The sequence below is a fragment of the Camelus dromedarius genome, chromosome 8 (genome assembly GCF_036321535.1).
Source record: "Camelus dromedarius isolate mCamDro1 chromosome 8, mCamDro1.pat, whole genome shotgun sequence".
NCBI lineage: Eukaryota > Metazoa > Chordata > Mammalia > Artiodactyla > Camelidae > Camelus > Camelus dromedarius.
This window is the reverse complement of record NC_087443.1, coordinates 15,985,365-16,006,087: the sequence shown is the minus strand read 5'-3', so window position 1 is coordinate 16,006,087 and position 20,723 is coordinate 15,985,365. Positions and strand designations below refer to the sequence as shown.

General features: G+C 45.5%; 1 protein-coding gene across 6 annotated transcripts in view; it reads left to right on the top strand.

Annotated features, from left to right (window-relative positions):
* ZNF37A (zinc finger protein 37A) overlaps positions 1–9,896 on the top strand; it is a 48,732-nt gene extending 38,836 nt beyond the window's left edge. For all 6 annotated transcript variants that reach the window (XM_064487909.1, XM_064487908.1, XM_064487907.1 and 3 more), the window contains one exon: positions 3,714–9,896. In XM_064487909.1, the coding sequence (XP_064343979.1) occupies positions 3,714–5,179 (1,466 nt within the window). In that variant the 3' untranslated portion in view covers positions 5,180–9,896. The remainder of the gene's footprint in view (positions 1–3,713) is intronic.
* Positions 9,897–20,723: the final 10,827 nt, after the last annotated feature.

Genomic DNA, 20,723 nt, shown 5'->3' with positions numbered 1-20,723 from the left:
TTCTGGACAGTTCTGTGCTGCTATAGGTCTTTTTCATTTTCATTAAATTTTAGAATCAGCTCATCAGTCTCCACATACACAAATACACACACACATACACATAAACACACACCTGTTAGGACTTTTTGTTTTTGAGATTGCATTGCTTATTTTAGGGAGAAATGACATCTCAACAATGCTGTTTTCCAATCCATGACCATGGGATCTTTACTTAAGTCTTTAATTTCTCCCTGTTTCTGTGGTTTTCAGTTTAGCAGTCTTGCCAATTTTTCATTAAATATGTTCCTAAATATTTTATACTGTTTTTTTACTTTATACTATATTCTCTATTTATTCTCTAATTGTTTAATGCTAATATATAGAAAAGCAGTTGATGTTTGCATGTTTACCTTGTATCCTGCAATCTTGCTAATTCACTTATTCTGGTAGTTGTTTTGTAGGTTTCTAAAAATTTTCTACATAAACAGTTTTGTCATCTATCAATAAGACAAGTCTACTTCTTCCTTCCCAACCTTTATACCATTTTTCTTGTCCTTGCCTTCTGTACTGGCTAGGAACACCAGGAAAGTGTTGTATAGAAGTAGTGAGAGTGAACATCTTGGTCTTGTGTCTGACCTGAGGGAGAAACCACTCAGTATGTTGCCATTAATTTTGATGTTAACTGAAGGATTTCTGTAAATGCCCTTTATTTTTTGAGGAAGTTTTCTTCCATTCCTTGTTTGCTAAGACTTTTTTTTAAAATTATGAATGAATATTGAATTTTCCCAAATGCTTTTTTTGCATGTATTGAGATAATCATATGGCTTTCCTTATTTATTTTGTGATTATGGTGAATAGTCTTAATTAATTTTCAAATGTTAAGCCAATCTGATATTTCTGAAATACATCATCTTTGCCCATAATGTATTGGTTTTATGATTACTGACTTTGATTGTTCTGTGTGTGTCCATAGAGGTGTTATCCTGTAATTTTCCTTGTTGTAATCTTTCCAGGTTTGGGGTTGAAGACGGTATTATTTTCATTTTTATAAGTTGAGTTGAGCATTGTTTCATATTTTTCGATTCTATCAATGATTTTATGTAAGATTCTGGTATTTCTTTTAATGTTTGGAAGATTTTACCAATGAAACCATTTGGGTCTGAATTTACCTCTTTGTGGAGATTTAAAGTTTCAGACTGTTAAGTTTTTAATATTTATCTTTGTTAATATTATCATAAATACAATACATGTAGTTTCTGGAACAGTACAGATGAATTATTATTTACTTAAAGCCAAGTAATAACTGTGGTTCCGACATACCTTAATATGTTACTCTTGGTGCAACGAGACAGAAGCCAAGTGTCCTACACATGCATGCAAAGTTAATGTTGCAGGTGAAGAACACTGACAAAATGAATCTGGCCATGTTTCTATAGAAGAGAGAGAGGTAGCTCATCCCCCTCCTCTTTTCAAAGGAGAGATAAAAACCTTTGTTCTCTTGGAGGATCCTGAGTTCTCTCTAACCTTTTGGTATGTAAATAAATATCTTCAGGGAGGAAAAAAAAAGCATTGTTTCCAGCTTTATACCAAGGGTGTCATCAGGGTCAGGATGAGATCTTGAATTTTCAAAAATTTCAAAACATGTCTATATACTGCCCCCTCCCAACACACACCTTTTTTGGCCTCATCATACCCAGGTAGTATTCCAGAGACCATCCAGTTCTGAAGACAGCAGTATTTAATAAGACTGCCTTGCTGAGGTATGCGTGCCGAGAAAGAAGTGAGGAAAATAGAATCAGACTAATTCTTCCTCAATGTTGAAAAGTCAATAGTGGTGAGATATCCTCTAGAAGGGGTTAAATCCAGATTGGATACTCTTCCAGAAATGGGTGGCCCTCCCCACTACCTTGTGTCTTCCACAGGAATCACAAACTAAGAGTTCAGGCAGCCTCTGTAATTTTGGTTGTACAGGCCATTAGAACAAGCCTTTCACGTGGTAACAAGGGATGCAGACAGTTTTTCCAGGATCCATAGTATTTCCCTAGCTTATAGCACCACAGGGATGTTTTTCAACATTGTCAGAGTTCTACCATTGAGCAGGATGACCACACCTGCTTTCAGATTGGCAAAGCTTAAGGCCAGAGCAGAGAAGGCAGTTAGGGAAGACCTCTGTGACTCCAGGCATTAGATGATTATTTTGCTGGCCAGCAAGGCTTTACTTGCAGGGTTTTCTTTTTAAAAGTCTTTTTCATGTTGTCAGTTGTAGATCCCAAGTTGAAACACTGAAGGTGCAACAGCCTAGAGACCCATTATCAGCCTCTGATGGGTCAGACATCAGATTGTAACTCATTAGCTCATTTTAGCTCATTTGCTCATTAGCAAACAGCGTTACTTTTCCAAAAGGCATCTTCTAAAGTGTATCTCCATCTCAAGACTGCCCTGGTTATGCTGTCTTCTTTGTATACTGCCTTCCCTCGTGTAAAAATCATTTCTAAGCCTTCTAAAGTCCCCATAAGCAAAAATTATCCATCATGGGGGATTGTTCTATCTCCATTAGTGTAAGAGTCTGGATACGGACACTAAGGTTTCACCACAAACACTTCTTTCCCTGATTGGGATGACCACCTCTAGGACTTATGCCAAATTGATTTTTACCATATATTCTGATGTAGTAGCCACAAAATAACACAAAGCTGTTCTTAAAAATTACCCCTTTGAGTGATGTCAGCATCATAGCAGTGTGAGATACTCATTTTGTCTCTCCCCTTCAACCTACAACCAGTAAAACATCTGTAACTCAACACATCCTGTTTGCCCAACATACCAGAACCAGAGAGTTCCATATGTCTGTACATCTGAAGGTGGCTGGTCTGGAACACATAGAGGAGGCAGGACCAGAGGAACAGCTAAGAGTGGGTGACAGTGGATGAGAAAGAGCAATTTACAGGGGACAAACAGCTGGGCTTACCTGGAAAAAATATATTTATTCTAGATTTGTAAAATGATGGCTTGATTCTGATCTGAATCCAGATATAATGATATGTTTGTCTCAGTGATAGGTTTAAAAAAATATATATTATCAGTTCTTAGGATATTGAACTCAAGGAAGTAGAGTATTGTAGATAGCAGAGGAGTAAAAACAGTCCTGCATAACCAAAAATCTTAAAGGTAAATGAAATTTCTGGAACCAGGTTTAGAATTTTATCCCTTAAGGTTTTGTTTTCATGGTATATAGAGATGTTGAAACATGTATATGAAAGCAGGATTGAATACTGATACTAAATCAGGTGAGATTTGTTTGGGCAAAAGCCAGAAAGCATTGAAATGGGGTTTGATGGTCAGGAGAGGTTCACTGCTGACCAGTGCTGATGAAATAAAGGGAAAATACCACAACTGGGGTAGAGCTGTGCAGTCCGATCCTGTGGCAAGAATGGTTTGTCTACTCTTTGATTTTGCTCTTGTTTGCATATTTTTATTCCTCATGAGCCAGAAGTAGAAACAATTAAAGCTTGGGTTTTTAGTACTGTTCCTTTGTGAATTAGAGCTTTTAGAGCATTGATTCATTACTGCTAGGTAGACTAGGAGAGAAGATGTGACTGGATGTGTAGACACTGTTGTCATATTCTAGGCATGAGAGATCATGACCTAAACTGATGAACTCCCCCAGATCTAATGCTGTTTCCTCTAAATATCCTTGTCAGCTAATCTTTCGTGTCACTCTCTTTATATTTCAGAATTAATTAATAGCAGTAAAAACTATTCAAGAAACAAGTTTGATGAGTTTAACAAAGGTAGAAAATGGCTCCATGGTGACAAACATGAAAGAACTCATTCTGAAGAGAAACCTTATGAATGTAATAAAAATGGGAATGGCCTCTTTCTTAATGAAGACTCTGTTCAGCATCAGAAAATTCAAGTTTTGGAGCAACCTTTTGAATACAATGAATGTAGGAAAGCTTTCCATGAAAATTCACTCTTCGTTATACATGAGAAACCTTACACAGGACAGAACACCTGTGAATATACTGAATGTGGTAAAAACTTCTGTGATATGTCATCTCTCATTGCTCATCAAAGAACACATCCAGAAGATAATCACTATGAATTTAATAAATGTGGAGAAAATTTCTTTGAGGAATCCATTCTCTTTGAACACAGTGTTCACCCTTTGAACCAGAAGTCAAACCTCGTTCAAATTCAGAGAACCCACTCAATTGACAATATAATTGAATATAGTGAATATGGAAACTTTTTCAGTGAAAAGCTAATCTTTGGTTTACAACAGAGCATACACACAAGAGAAAAACCTTATGAATGTCATGAATGTGGAAAAACCTTCAACCAGAAGTCAGCCCACACAAGACATCAGAGAACCCATACGGGGGACAAATCCTGTGAATGTCAAGAATGTGGGAAGACTTTCTACAAGAATTCAGACCTCATTAAACATCAGAGAATTCATACAGGGGAGAAACCTTACGAATGTCAGGAATGTGGGAAATCCTTCAGTGAAAAGTCAACTCTCACCCAGCATCACAGGACACACACAGGAGAGAAACCATATGAATGCCGTGAGTGTGGGAAATCCTTCTCATTTAAGTCAGTCCTTACTGTACATCAGAAAACACACACAGGGGAGAAGCCCTATGAGTGCTGTGAATGTGGGAAAGCCTTTCTCCGAAAATCAGACCTCATTAAACATCAGAGAACTCACACAGGGGAAAAGCCTTATGAATGTAACGCATGTGGAAAATCCTTCTCTGAGAAGTCAACTCTCACTAAACATTTGAGAACTCACACATGTGAGAAGCCCTATGAATGTGTTGAATGTGGAAAATTTTTCTGCTACTTCTCAGGTTTCACAGAACATCAGAGGAGACACACAGGAGAGAAGCCTTTTGGATGTAATGAATGTGGGAAAAACTTTCGTCAGAAGTCAGCCCTAATTGTTCATGAGAGAACTCACATAAGACAGAAACCCTACGAATGTAATGAATGTGGAAAATCATTTTGTGTGAAGTCCAAACTCATTGCACATCATAGAATACACACAGGGGAGAAACCCTATGAATGTAATGTTTGTGGAAAATCATTCTATGTGAAGTCAAAACTCACTGTACATCAGAGAACACATTTGAGGAGAAACTCTATAAATATAATAAATGAGGGAAATCACTCTGTTGAAGTCCAGAGTTTATAGAACAAAGAACACAAAGCAGAGAGGAAAATCTATTAATATAATGATTTTGAGAACACCTTTGATCTAAAATCAGTTCTCACAATACAGAGCAGAGAACTTCTAGAGGGGAGAAAATCACATGAAGATATTCTGGACATTGGAAAATTTTCTACTGGAATTTGGACCATACAGTATACGAGAAAGCTCAGAGTGGAGAAAAACCTATTGTTGAATGAATACAGGGCACCTTTTGCCCAAAGCCACACCTTACTAAACATCAGAGAAATCAAATAGGGTAGAAACCTCTATTAGCATTTGTAGAGAAGCCTTTACTCACAAGCTGGAGGAAATGCACAAGCTATAGGAAATTATAGCAGAACATTTACTATGAGGTGGTATTTTATTGGGCTTGTGTGAAATACTTGAAGTTGCATCTCAGTGGATATCAGATAGTAGTTACTAGAAAAATACTTTTAAGTGAATGGAAGCTTTAAGTTAAACTTAAGTTTATCATACATCAGAGGTGTTCAATTGCAGTGTCTAGCAATGTAGGCAATGTGGTTTTGATTTTAGTACTTTGCCTTGTTAAAATACAATCTGGCCCATTGCCCGGTGTGCTGTTCCTTTCAATTTAAGGTTTTAGATGAGACCTGGAGCCAGCGGTTGTAAACAATTCAAAGATTTATTGCTCAGGCATATGCAAAACAAGGAAAGGTTTTTGCAGGGGACCCACCAACGAGAAGACTTTCTGATGTCCAGGTGGAGAGAGAGATCCTGGTCTTGGTGACATACATAGGACAGGAGCCTGCCAGCAGGGTTTTTAAAATAATTCTGGGGCATACTAATTTTGAGTGGCTTGTCCTGAAGTGGTGGATTGAAGGGGCAAGGTAGGTTGCCTTGAATGCAACTTACTAGCTGTAGCGGAAGTGGGTGAGTTTAGAACGTAGGTGGTGTCTGCCCTGCCAGTGTCTTATCAGTTTGGCCAGCTGTCATCCTGCTGTGAGTGACTTATTGCACCCAACTTTATTTCCCCACATACTTACCACTTCTCACATGTGATACAATGATCTTTTAAAAGCAAAAATTCACATACAAACATACACATTGTCAAGTACGGAGCTTTAAAAAGCACAAATAGATCCTGCTACTCAGTAGGCTACAGTAGCTTTCAGCAGACCAGTGCTCTCACTAAGGACAACTAGAAAGGCAGTTCACAGAAAGTATATTTAAATACAATCTGTTGTTGGAAAGCAAAGAGGGCTGGTATCGTAAAATCCAGGAGGGGTGTGAAAGACAGTAAATGGGGAAATGTAACTGTTTTACCCGGGAGCACTTGCCAGTTCTGTCTACAGGGAGGAGCCTGAATATTCAGCTTGGCTCAGGCAGAGGGTTATGACTTGGTGGCAGGGGAGGGGAGATGTAGGGTGCAGGGAGACCAGAAACCAGAGCCCAGCAGAACTCTGGCAGTCAAGGCTGGAGTGAAAATTTTTGAAACATAGGAGACTTCAAACCCATGGCCAGTTTCTCAGGATTTTCAGAAGACTGACACAGGGCAGGAATCTGAAAACCTAAGCTGAAAAACACAATTATTTTTTCTTCCATTACTGAGGGAAGAGTGAATAGAATTCAGGAACTGCCAGCAGGCTGGGCCCTTGGTGAGCACAACATGCTCTCAGTGACAGTGCAGGGTCATAGCAGAGGTAGACTGTACTTTACCAAATCTGCAAACAATTCCTGACTCATATTTAAAATATCTCCCAGAAAGAAAACTCACAGGAACAGATGACTTCACTCCAGTTATTCCAAATACTTAAATAATACCAAGCTTTTATAAGCTCTTCCAGAGAAAGGATGAGGGGGGTTTTCCTGTTCATTTTATGAGGCTAGTACAACATTGATACCAAAGCCTGTAAGATATTTCAGGAAAGTAAAGTTATATTCCACTATCTTACAAATAATTTTAAAAAATTCAGACATATCAATGGATAACCTGTCTTGACTAAATGATGTTAATTAGAGGAATCAAAGGATGGATTTAATATTTAAGATTCAATTGGTTTGGCCTTCTATTCCCCTTCCTCTCAGACTCTACCTTCTCCCTTGTAATTTGTACATTTCTCTTCTGCTTTCCTGTCCTAGAGTGGGAGTCAGAACAGCCCTGACATGGGGGATGAGAAAGGTGTGGAGGTGATGTGCCCCCTTGCATCAGAAGTACTGAGGGCAGATGGAAGACATGTCAGCAGGGCTGAGGTGCTGGTAACACTGGGCAGATAAGTAAATGTACTGAGGCTGGTGAGAGCCAGGTTTCTCACTGTTGGAGACGGTATCTGTAAATACAGAAGGGGAAAGCTAGAAAACAACCTAAGGTGTTGGAATGTAATTCATATTTTAAGTACACAAATTGAGTAGTGCTTGTGGGTGTGTGTTTGGATCTGGGTGCTGAGAAGGCCTAAACACAGTGACACCCCCATAGGGTTGAGCACACCAGGTGCCAGGTGGTTAATTTTAAATACTATCCTCCCACCAATAAAGACCAGGTCCCTGAAGTGATGGCTTATTGAAAGTCAGAGATGGGGAGAAATACAAGATGATCCTGAATCATCTTAGCTATTAGAAAATAAAATGTCAAAGAATTATGGAGATGTGTTAAAAGGACAAAAGAACCATCTTGTACAGCTTCCACTGGCCAAGTTTGAGACAATTTGAACAAAACAAATGAACAGCATCATAATGCAAGAGACAGAATAGGAATCCATTAATTTGTACTGATATAAATACTTGAATCCATAAACAAAGGAAAGCTTTATACAATGCCAGCTAATAAATGTAGGAGGAACAATGGCAATAGAAAAACACAGTGTAACCGTCATACTGGTGGTTGATTCAGTACGTTGTTGACAACCCAGGCTAGAGTTTGTGGGCAGAGGTTTGATGGACAGGATGTTGGCATAATCTCCAAATATTTCCCCACAAAATACTAAACAACTACAAAGGTGAAAATTGTGATTTTATGATAAACCTGGCAGACACCAGCATTATCAGATGATCAAAGTTCACTTCACCAGCGGCAGAGCACGTGTGTGGTACCCCCTGATGAGATGCACTGAGAAGACCCAGCGTCACTCGTGCTGTGTTACTGCTGAGGACGCGTGGCCAGAGTGTGCTCATGAGGAAACATTAGATGAACCCACTTGAAAGGTTCTTTCACAGAATGGAAAGCCTGTGTTCAAAGTGGCAAGGACATAAAAGGAAAAGACGTCCAGATTGAAGGAGGCTGAAGATACTTGACAAGAAAACAAAAAGGAAAAATAGAACATTTGGCATAATTCAGAGTGTATGGGTTGAATGATAGCGTCTATTTCCTGACTTGGTTCAGTAGGTGAGTGTTTTTGTTTGGGGGAAATACACCAGTATTTAGGGGAAATAGAGTCTCATGTCTGCAGGTTGTTTTCAAATACTTTAGAGAAAGAGGAATGTGTGTGAGTGAGTGTAGAGGTAGGAGTGCAAGCAAGTGTGTGAGGGACATGGAGGAAATGCAGTGCACGGTTGGGGAAATCTGAGTTTTTTGTACACTGCCTGTGACTTAAAGTCTGAAGTCATTTCAAAGTAAATGTGTGAACATTTAAGTTAATTGATGTAGCCTAACACATTAGTAGAAAAAGACAAGTGAAGCCACGTTAGAATCTCAATAGACAGAAAACATTTAGAAACACTTTACATAACTCCATGATTGAAAAAAAAAAAAAACTAAACTAGGAATGAAAGGAAATTTCATTAAAAACAAAACTAGCAAATAAAAACCATACTAAGCAGATAAATACTGAACTGTTTCTTCCTGATACTAATAATGAGACAAGAAGGCTTGTTACCACCATTTGTATTCAACATTGGACTGAAAGCTCTTATCTTGGTCAGGTCAGTAAGGCCAAAAAGATAAAAAAAAAAAAAAAAAAAAAAGTGAAAAAACTGTTAAGGTGGAAGTAAAACTCATTTCCCGGTGATATCATTGTATTCATCAAAAAGTAAAAAAAAAAAAAAAAGAATCTATGGAGTTATTAGAAATAAGTGAATTTAGCAAACTGACCATATAAAAATCATATTTTTGTGTATAACCAACAAATAGAAAAATTGATACCAGGACAATTGTATCCTTTTTGGATCGGGTAGCATGGGCCAGACTTACCCTCCTGCCTAACAAAATTGGGTAAAATGAAACAAAAATAATTATTTTCAAGTCACTGGATGTCAGGCAATAAAGGGCAGTGATCCTTGGAGGTGATGGGTAGGTTCACTATATTGTGATGGTTACACATTTCTATCTGTTAAATTGTATCACATTGTACAATTCAAATATGTGCATTTTAAATACTGTGTCACATTGCTGCTACATTTATAACAGGCCTAAAGCAGTTCTAGAAATCTAAACACTGCATCACAAAATTGAGAAAAGACAAAAGGGACTTTTGATGACTTTGAAGGCTGATTTCTCCCAAGATTGGTTGAGTTAGTGCTGCCCTAATCACCATTCAACAGCTAGTTTTGTTGTTGGAAATCAGCAAGTCTGAATGTAAAATGTATATGCAGATTCAGTGACCACCAACAGCTACGTCAATCTGAAAAAGGCAAAGTCATCAGTCTACAGGACTTAGAGGGCTAAATAACAACTGTTACAGGCGCACCTCAGAGTCACTGTGGGCTTGGTTTTGGACCACTGCAATAAAGTAAATACCACAGTAAAGTGAGTCACAAGTTTTTTGGTTTTCCAGTCATGTAACAGTTATATTTACACCATAGTCTATGAAATGTGCCATAGTGTTACATCAGAAAAACAAAAGTGTACTTGCCTTAATAAAAAAAAATACTCTATTTCTAAAAAATGCTAACTATCATATATGAGCCTTCAGCAACTTGCAGTCTTTTTGTAATGGTAACATTAAGGATCACTGATCACAAATTATCATAACAAGTGAAACAGTAATGAAAAGTATGAAATATTGTGAGAATTACCAGAGTGTGACACAGACACATGAAGGGAGCAAATGCTGTTTTCTCCCAGACCCCAACCCCCAACCTGAACCCCTAGACCCACAGCCCTCCCACTCCCCGTCAGTCTTGTCCTCAGGAAGTCCCACCCCTTCTTTGAAGTGGTTTGGTGCAGTTTAACCATTTCTTTAATTCTGGGCCCTGTGACAACAGCTTCGTTCCTGACAGCCTACTTTATTGGCAAAATCCATGAGAGTCACACTTAATAGGCAAAGTTCCCAGGAACAAAAAGGTAACAGGAAAAGATGGAGCTGAACTCCTTTTGGTGAGGACATCCCTGGGGGAGGGGGAGGCTTTGAGGCTGGGTGAGGAGGGCCCAGAAATGGGGGTGGGTCAGGGAGGCTCAAGGCTATTCTCTGCCACTGCCTGGAGCTCATCTCATTGAGGTTTTCCAGCTAAAATCTGCAGGCACAAGATCCCCCATCTGGCCAGACAAGGGCAGCTCACCCAGGCCCGCCTGCATCCAGGAACCCCGCTCTGGGCACCAGGCTCATATCAGTGGGGTGGGGGAGTCCCAGCTACACAGGGCCTGCCTGGGTGTGGCTCGCCTGTGGGTCAGGGCAACGATGGACACAGGTTAGGAGCTGCTGCCTGTTACAGTTTATTAAGATGCACCCAGAGCCTGCCCTGGCCCCACTGTGGAATGTAGATGGTGGGGTGACCAGCCCTTCTTGAGCACCACTACCAAGCTGTCAGCCCCTCACCTCCCATCCCGACCTGTGTGTGGCCCCAAACTCATACCCTGAACAGGGCTGTGGGGAAAAACACTGCTCTGGAGAATACTTGGGTGTAAAAAGCACCAGAAGCCCCTCCCAACCCCCACCCTGAGCATGGGGCAAGGACTGTGCCACCCTCTCCAGCACAGTGCTCACAGGCCTGGCTGGGAGTCCTGGGGGTTTAGCCACCTGCTCCTTCCCTGTTGATGCTCAGGCTGGTGAGAAGTCCTGCAGTGATGTTAGAGCAGGCACATAGCTAGATAAGAGCAGAGAAAGACACAGAACAAATGGCAGATTTGGGCAGAAAGGAGGGCCACAGGCCAAATGCAGGAAACCATACATCATATAAGCACCAGGGGTCCCTGGGCAAAGAAAGAAAAGCAGGAACCTCTGGGCTGATAAGTGGTCACAACTTTGGGGGTGATAAGCAACAAAGAAAGGTGGGGAAAGGCAGGAATTTCCAGTATCTGAATGTAACCTTTTGCTCATTATGCCCTCATTTCAATAAAATTAGCCTTCCAGATTAGAAGTACCCATCATGAGCCAACACCATGACACTTCCCACCCAGGCTAAATAAGGACAAAAATCCCTCATCCCTTTGGGAAGGTGGAGTTGGGATAAAAATCAGGGAATATACCCCAGATCCTTCCCTCCCTAATATACAACCCATTTATTTTTTACACCCTATGTAAACAACTTGCCGAAGAAACTCAGGGCAGCCCCTCACCTGAGGCTGCCCGCTCTCCCCTGGGAGTGTACTATCCATTCTTTAATAAATTCTCACTTGACTTTTTTAACCCCTGTGTCTTGTCTCTGAATTCTTTCTGGGACAGGACAAGCACCTGGAACACCGGTTACATCCACCAGCAACAGAATCTTGCAATATTTTTCCTTTCCAAAGTCTGGCATACTTTGCTTAGCATACGTCTTCAAGATTCATCCGTGTTGTAGGAGGTATCAGAACTTAATTCCTATTTTTCCTTTTTGCATTGTCATTACATTGATCTTTTTAAAACACCTTTATTGTGGTAGATTCCTGAACAGTAAATGACACTTATTTCAGATGTATAATTTGATGAATTTTGATAGTTGTATACAGCAATGAAACCACCACCACAATCAAGGTAGCTAACATTTCCGCCACTCCCCAAGAGGAGCAAATTTCAAATACCCAGGTTATACCTTCGCACCCACATTACCCCCTGCTAACCCTAAGGTGGGATAATATTCCTCTATGAATTCACCACACTTGATTCCCCCATTCATTTGCGGATGGGCACGTGCTGTTTGCCCCCTTTAGGCTGTTGAGAATAATGCTTTTGTGAACATGGACCCTGGTTACAATTCTTTTGGAAATTTAGTTCTACAAGTGGAATTGCTAGATCAATTGGTAATTCTGTGTTTAATTTTGGAAGCCCTGCCCCTCCTCACTGCAGCTGAGGCTGTCAGAGGTTACAGGCTGGCATCCGGAAACATCGCATCAGGCCTCTCCCCTCTCCAGTCCCCCTTCCAAGGGTTGTGGTGTGCGAGCTTTCCCTCTGCCCAGGGGCCCATTGGAAAAGAAGACAAGGGAAGAGGAATATGAAGACACCCTGAGTAACTGAGGGTTTTTGTTAAAACTGAAGTCAAACTCTAAACTGGACAGAGAATGTTTAAATGATTCTGAAAAATGCCTACTAAATTGGACCAAGTATCCTGAGCTGGGAGAACATTAGAATAGGGCCTTGAGAGCAAAGTTCAATGCCATTAAATACATTAAAAAAATTTTTTTTCATTTGTGGGAAGTCAAGTTGAGTTTTCCTTTTGACATTGTAGTTGAAATGCACACATTTTAAACTCAGCCACAGAAACCACTAAGATCCTTGTAGTTGGTGGTTGTGCCATCTCTCACAAGGAACTGGAGGAGGCCCTGTGACGGAGAGAACTGAGGGGGCCTGTTCTAACTCACATCATGGCCCCAGAGGGCCCCTCAGAGGCGGTGACACTTGGGCAGTACCTTGTCGAAGTCAACCCAGAGGTGAGCTAGTGTAAGAGGTTCCCAGGCAGAAAGAAGTGCACACAAAGAGGCTGAAAGTGACAAATAGCTTGATGTGTTTGAGAAGCAGAAGAAATTTCATAGCAAATAGAGCATGATGATTAAGGAGGTAGCATGACCTTTCAGTTTTGATCATAGGCCCCCACTCCTTTCAATTCTTTACCAATTCCTCATAGGTTTGAAAATAAAGTTTAATTCCTTCGCTCTGAGCCCAGTTCCCACCTGAACCTGACTTCCCTGGCCTCCCCTACTGTCATGACATTGCTAACCCCTCCCATCAGCGTGCTCCGCCACATGCAGCCCCTGGACGTTGTTAGTTCTTTTCTCCCCTCTGCCTTCCCTTCTGCCTGGGACACTGGCCTCTGTCTTCTCTACCTACCTAATGTCCTTCCTGTGTTTGAAAACCCAGGTCCTACCACCTCCTCCAGGAAACTTCCCAGGTTGAGGGGCTCACCCCCTCTGCACCTCTGCCATTCTCTCCGCAGTGGTTGGTTCTAAGTGACAGCACACTCCTTCGGGGCAGGAAGCAAGGCTCATTACTGATGTTTGTGCCCCTGTGTTGACCTGGTCAGAGCTCGTATCTCCACTGATGTCTCCCAAACACTTTCTGCACCCCAGGTCCTCCCTCTCGAGCTTTACGCCCACACATCTGCCTTCCTAGTAGACAAGTTCATGCAGTTGGCCTCCAGCAGTGGTTCTGGGGCCCCAGGTTCACATCACAACCACCTGGAGCTACCATGCTGCCAGAGGGTGACAATTGCTGTGTCTCTTCTCAACTCTGTGTGAAGTCAGATGAGTGGCTAGAACTCAGCCGTGGTGGGATGGTTCCCACCACTGAATGGGCAGATACTAAAACCAGGACTCCTCCCTCCCCAGGAATGAGTTGTTAACACTGACCAGCACACCTTTCCTGGGAGGGATGGAAGGTTTATTAAGACCCAGATTGCTGGCCCCACCCACCCACAGGGTTCCTGATCTAGGAGGTCTGGGGTAGGGCCTGAAAAATTGCATTTCTCTAAGTTCCCAGTGACGCGAGGCAGGTGGACTCAGAGTCAGAGGCCTACAGACACTTTTAGCATCATGTCCAAAAGGAAAGCCATCACCCTTCCCTCAACCTGCTCTCTCTCTGTGTTGTGTGTGGGGAACGGCAGCGCCATCCGCCCAGGCTCCTCAGCCAGGAACCCAGGGATCCTCTCCCTCTGCTCCTGGGCTTCTTATCACCAGATCCTGTCACCTCTTCTCCATCAGCCCTCTCTGACTCTTTCCCCATCTCCCCAAACACAGAGCCTGGGCCCAGCCTCATTCACACTCGCTCTCTCCTGTCTGTTCCTGTGCCAGCCTCCCAGGGAGGCACCCAGCTTCCCTCCTCACCTGTTCTGGTCCATTCTCCGTGTCACTTGGTACCGTGGTCCTGACAAGCTAAGCCATCAATCCCATCATAGGATTCCCCATTCATTCCCTTCAGGAGACCTTCTGCCTGGAGGTCTCCCATCATCATCCTTCAGCCCCCACCCCCATCAGGGCTGGGCAGCTGTGTGTCCTCTGGGATCCCTGTGCCCTCTCCATCCCCATGGCTTATTGAAGTGTATCAGGTTCACAGTGTTGGGTTAGTTCCTGCTGTATAGCACAGTGATTCAGTTATACATGTATATATATTGTTCTTCATATTCTTGTCATTATAGGTTATTAATAGTTACTGGATATAGTTTCCTGTACTATAAAGTGGTCCTTGTTGTTTATGCATTTTGTGTATAGTCATGTGAACCTGCTAATCCCACACTCCTACTTTAACCCTCCTCAACAACACTTTCATCCTGGTAACCACAGTTTGTTTTCTATGTCTGTGAGTCTGTTTCTGTTTTATAAATATTTTCATATGTATCACTTTTTTAGATGCCACATGCAAGTGATATATTTGTCTTTCTCTGACTTATTTCACTTAGTGTGATAAACGCCATGTCCAACCGTGTTACTGGAAATGACATTACTTCATTCTTTTTTATGGCTGAGTAGTATTTCATTGTGTGCATATACGACATCTTCCTTATCCACTCATCTGTCAGTGGACATTTAGGTTGCTTCTGTGTCCTGGCTGTTGTACATAGTGCTGCTGTGAACATTGGGGTGTATGTCTAGGAAACCTAGAGACAGTCATACTAACGGAAGTCAGGCAGATAGACAAGGATAAATACAATGTGATATAAATAATACAAGGCATCTAAACAAATTGCAAAACAGATACCACTTTATAATGAAGTCACTGGGAAAAAGTGCTTCTCAGGGGGTTACAAGCAAGCTGAGTTATTCCAGCTGACTAACAATCCTTTTGTTCCTGGTGACCTCACCTCTGTTTCTACTGGGATTGGGCCTGGATAAAACCTGACAGCCAGCCTCAGTCGTGGGGAGAAGCACTTAAAGACAGGAACATAAAGGAAGTAGCAAATGAGATTGTCAAGTCTGTCTGGTGATGACAGCCACCATCTGTCCGGGTGTCCCTGGGTCACTGTATGTCCAGCCGGAGAAGTTCAGCCTGCCAGACTGTGTGACCAGAGAAGTGGACAGTCTCCCTGACCCCAGCACTGTGGTACTGAGTGTGGACAGTGGAGACACACTGTCTTTGATCCTAGTTCAAGCCCTGCTGCCTGCATGGCCTTGAGTTGTGAACTGTGACACCCTAGACAGGGCTTCAGCCACACTCATTGGGTTTGCTTTGGAAATTAGAAACCCTGTGACCTCAGGATGCTCTTGCCCATCACTCCTGTGTGGGGGCAGTTTTCTGATGGTCACACAGTGTGAGTGCTGGATTACACACACACATACACATACACACAAAGACAGACACATAGAGACCCATGCTCAATGACATTGAATAAGGATGATGGGGTGGGATTAGAAGAGGAACACAGAGGAGGAAGAAAGAAAAAGAAAAAGGGGTAGGAGACATCACCCACACATGACAACACTCCCCCACTTTTCAGGTCTTATTCTGCATATGCCTGAGGACATCCCTAGAAGAACCTGCTAGAATCATTCCCACTGTGCAGGTGGGGAGACAGACGGACCTGGACAGACACCAGGACTTATGCAGGATGGAGAACAGGTAAGGATGAGGAGTGGAGTCTGGAAGCCAGGTCGTCTCCTCACAGCTGTATGAAGACCCTCCCCGGGAGCTGTGGGGAGGGCAGGGCTGCTATAACTGTGCAAGATGCGGGTTTGCGTGGAGGAGGGCGTGAGCAGGCAAGCAGCCCAGAGGGCAGTGTGTGGAGGTGTTGTCTGAGGAGGGGGTTCCAGAAAGTGGACCCCAGGAAGTGACATCACATCCTTCACAGACCCCAACCGAAATGGAACCTGGTTACCAGGCACCCACATTCTAGTGACGGCTCCAGAGCCAGCGCACTTGGCTGGAGACAGTTGAAGACACAGGATGTTCTCCTCTTGTTTCCCGGTCTCCCGGGGCTTCTCCGCCAGGAAACCCTGGACTGCGAGGTTCTTCGGTGGCTGTAGGCGTCTGTGGAACCCTCCACCCAGACGCCTGTGGCCTATTTTGAGGAGGTCACCTAAGGTAACGCAGGGTGGCCTGGAGAAGGCCAGTCTGGGACCAGATCCGTTGGGGGCCCTCCCTGGGCAGGCCCGCTTTCCCTCATCTCCATGTCGCTGAAGGGGGACTTGAGAGGAGGTGTCCCCTCTGGGCAGGAATGGCTTGTTGAACACTTGGTAACCTGGTGGTCTTGTCATGGCCGCACCCAAGGACAGGGCTGATAAGGGGGAAAGAGGACTCCTGAGGGGCATCTTCTCTGTGTCAATGGGAATACAAGGCTCCCACTTTGTCAGCTTTTTTGTCCCTGGAGGATGTCTGTACAGACAGTGGTGGATGTGTGTCACGACTGGAGATTTCATATGGGTCGGAGAACCATCAAGAGAACCAGACAGGGCTCTGAGACTCCTGCCTGGCCGCTGGGCACTGTATTTACAGGACTCCACACAGAAGATGGGACAGGACCTGGTCCACGGAGTCCCCCACTCCACCTCCCTGCAGGAGGCGCAGGTGCCCCACGACAGCAGCAGAGCCCAGGAGGCGCTCAGGGTGAGCGCGAGCGAGGAGACTCCACACCCAGGAAGCCCCGGGCCCCACTGCTGCCCCGCTTCTCCCCTGGGCTGCCTCTTAAGGGAGTTGCTGGCAAAGGATCTGATGCCCCGTCTCCCTCACCTGCCATCACAACCCAGGCCCTGCCTTGGCCAGACGCAAAGTCAGTGCCCACATATGAGTCCGAATCTCAGAAAGAGACTTGGACAGAACTTCAGTTCATCTTAAGTCAAGGGTGTTTCCGCATTTTTCTACAGACTGTCCTGTTTCTTCTGCATCCCCACGTGTCCACATTAACCTGAAGATCCTGAGCCCTCCCACCCCAGGCTCAGCCGCTGTATTCTCATCCCTAGAATGGGGTGTGTGACAGCAGTCACGGGGATGAAGTGGTGCATGCAGGGAGGAGCCGGCACTGCGGTGCTGACACAGGGATCTGAGACACTGACGCATTTCATCATCGCCCTTCGCCCCTGGTACTGGTGATGCCGAGAACCTTGGATCTGCTCAGGGCTCCCCTGTTCCACCTCAGGCACAAGAGCTTGAGGCTTGAGGGTTCGGTCTAATCTCCAGCCCCAAGTGCCTGGGGGTCCCCGGTGCTGCCTCTGACTCACGTCTCTCCTCTTTCCACCCCAGGGGGGAGCTGGACCATCAGGGAGCAGGGATGAAGCCTACAGGGCTTGGAGCCTCCAGCGACACAGGCTGGAGAAGCTGGTGGCAAAGCTGGTGCCTGCCGTCCTGGGCGGCCACCCCTCCTATGTGAACACATTTCTGGGCAATTATCGAACTTTTGCCACCACCCAGCACGTGCTGGACCATCTGTTCCAAAGGTGAGCACTCTGTCTTCACGGGACATTGGTGACTCGGCCACCTACTAGCAGTGACATGAGGAATTGTTCCTCTACCTCCCTAAGCCTCAGTTTGCCCCCTTCTGCACACTGGGGTCAAGAGACGATCAGGCCCTAGGAGGGTAGGAACAGAGGGAGACCTTCATGGAAGGTGCTTTCTGGGGACCTGGCTCACAGAAAGGGCAGCTTGGCAAGGCTGTGGTTGTGCTAATTTGTCATCGTCCTCCTGCACATGAAGAAGCCTCTGCCTCCTATGTCACTGGGACTTTGGCCTTGGGTGGAACTGTTTTCCCATTTCAAGGGGGATCTGTGACGCCATTAGCTGTCCCTGTCCTGGGAGAGTGAGAGCAGGGATCCCTGGGAGGGACAAGTGGGGTCCCAGGCCCACTCAGATGTGCGCTGTGGGGCCAGGTGGGCTCACTCACTCATTCCTCCAATGTATAGGAAGGGCCCCCAGGGCCAGGGGCTTTTCTAGGAACAACCATCATTTAATGCATCGAGCAGACATCAGCCCTGCCCTCCAGGGCTTCCACTCTCTCGGGTGTCACACCGTCACACTAGACAGCACATCCAGCTAGTGTGCTCGGGACAGTCCATGTGACACCTTCCTGCTCTCCTCTAGATACGGATGCATCCTCCCTTTTACTGAGGAGGACGGGGGACCCCTGCACCAGCTGAAACAGTGAGTCTCTTGATTGAAGGGGGAGGGACTCCTTCCCCAGTGTGTGTAGCTCTGGGCTCTCTGGTTGGGCAGAGGTGGGCAGAATCTTGGATCCCACATATCCAGTGAGTCCGGTTTGAGAGCAGAAGTCCTAGGGCTTCCCCTGGCAAGGAGGAGACGAGACCCAGAGAGCTGTGGATGGGACTGTGGCGCTGTGAGGGGCATCTGGGAGGTCAGAGGACAGAGTCAAAACTGAAGAAAACCCACAACCATCCCCTATCCATCCCATCCCTGCCCACATGCACTTTGGGAGGCACAGAACACAAGGGGTGGAGAGCATCCTGCCCACCATCTAGTGGAGCCTCAATGGTGGGGACTCAGCTGGTGCTCAGGGGACCCAGTGAGCCTCAGGGGACAGCTGAGCCCATCCTGATGATGCTGAGTGGCAGGGGCAGAAGGAGACCCAGGCAGGGTCCCTGGAGGATTCTGCAGCCAGCAGGTGCAGGAGCTAAAGTCTGTGGAGTGAGGAGGCCCGTGGGCAGCCTGGGCAGCCGACACAACCTGCCTGTTCCTTCCTGGGTCAGACACTCATGGACCAGCCCCCGTATTCCTTAGTGGGCAGTGCCCAGAGCAGACAGCCTGCATGTCCTCACAGATGTGCCATCCAGTGGGGAGGGGCAGGGAGAGGGACACAGCAGTGTGACAAGTGTCCCTGAAGAGGTGGAGAGGTGGTCACGCCATTGAGCCAGGGCTGTCCCTTCAGAAGGCTGGTAGCAGCCCCTCCTCTGTGTCCAAGCCCGCCTCTGCCCACATTGCCAGCTGAGATGGGACATGGAGCAGAGCCGGCCTCTGGATGGGCAGGAGCCAAAGGCAAAAAGGCCCAGGTCCCCGCAGGGCTACCCTGGGAGCCCAGCATGGTAGGAAAGGCCAAGCCTCTGACCCTGGTGTCCCCCTGACTACCCCCAGGGCCATGGCCTCCATCCTGGGCACCTGGCTGTTCCAGTACCCAGACGATTTCCACCAGCCTCCAGAATTCCCATGCCTTAAGACCATTGTCGCTTACGTAGAGCTCAGCATGCCTGGCTCCGACCTGGAGCAGCAGGCCCACCTCCTCCTGGCACAGCTGGAGCAACTGGAGCTCCCAGAGGCAGACAGTGATGGTGAGCAGGATGCAGGGTGGGGGATCTGGTGGGTGGGTGGGGGAGGCACTGGACCCCACAGAGCAGAGTCTGGGAAGACTCCCTGGGGGTGGAGTCAGGGAGTGAGAGTTGACTGAGTAGCAGTGAGGGCTCCTCTGGCTTTGGGAGACACGTGGGAAAGCAGTCCTATTGATGAGAGTTTCCCTTCTTGGAGCTACAGCACCAGCTCCAGAACCCGCCGGGGAAGCCCCTCTGGATGGAGAGCCAGCTCCAGCTCTCCTGCCTGCGACAGCACCAGAGCCAGAGCTGAGGGACGCGCTGTAAGTATCAGTCAGGCTCTGCTGCCTCCCGTCACCTTCAGGCCCGGGACGCCCACTGTTCTTGAGGTGTCTGTGATTTACAATTCCGGATTATTCTTAGAGGTGATAACATATTCCTTGCGGCCTGTTGTGTCTGTGTTTTATTATTAATATAAACATCAAAGTGCCCTACATGTCTCTGTTTGGATAGACTCACTCCTCTGCACCAGACACACAGGGCGGGGATGTGGACAAGTGACCCCAGCACGTTCCCACTCTCTCCCTGCAGGTCCTGTGAGGCAGCGGCCTCCTCTCTCTTGTCTGCTGTGGACCCAGGGCCCAGCTCAGGGCCTCCATCAACACTCCCTGAGACCCCACCCTTGGTAAGTGGCCGGTCATGTCATGATCAAGACAAGGACTTAGAAGGCAACCCCAAATTTTGGTCTTAGAGGATTTGTTTTTGTCCAGCAGTAAGACTGATGTTGTGTTTGTGTGAATGTTGCCTGTTTGTCCGACATCCATGGAGCCAGCAGCTCACATGCCATTCCCCATACGGCCACCAGAGGGAGGGGTGTCACTGCTTCTGAGAAACACTGTTCCATTCCAAAGTGCTCCTTCCCAATTTAGCCCTCCTCAGGACATGTTTTAGAAAGTGAGGATTTCTTTAAGCTATAGAGGTTTGGTTTTTTTCTTCAATCTCATTTCAGGTCTAAGCTCAATTCACAAACAGAAGTTGAGCCAC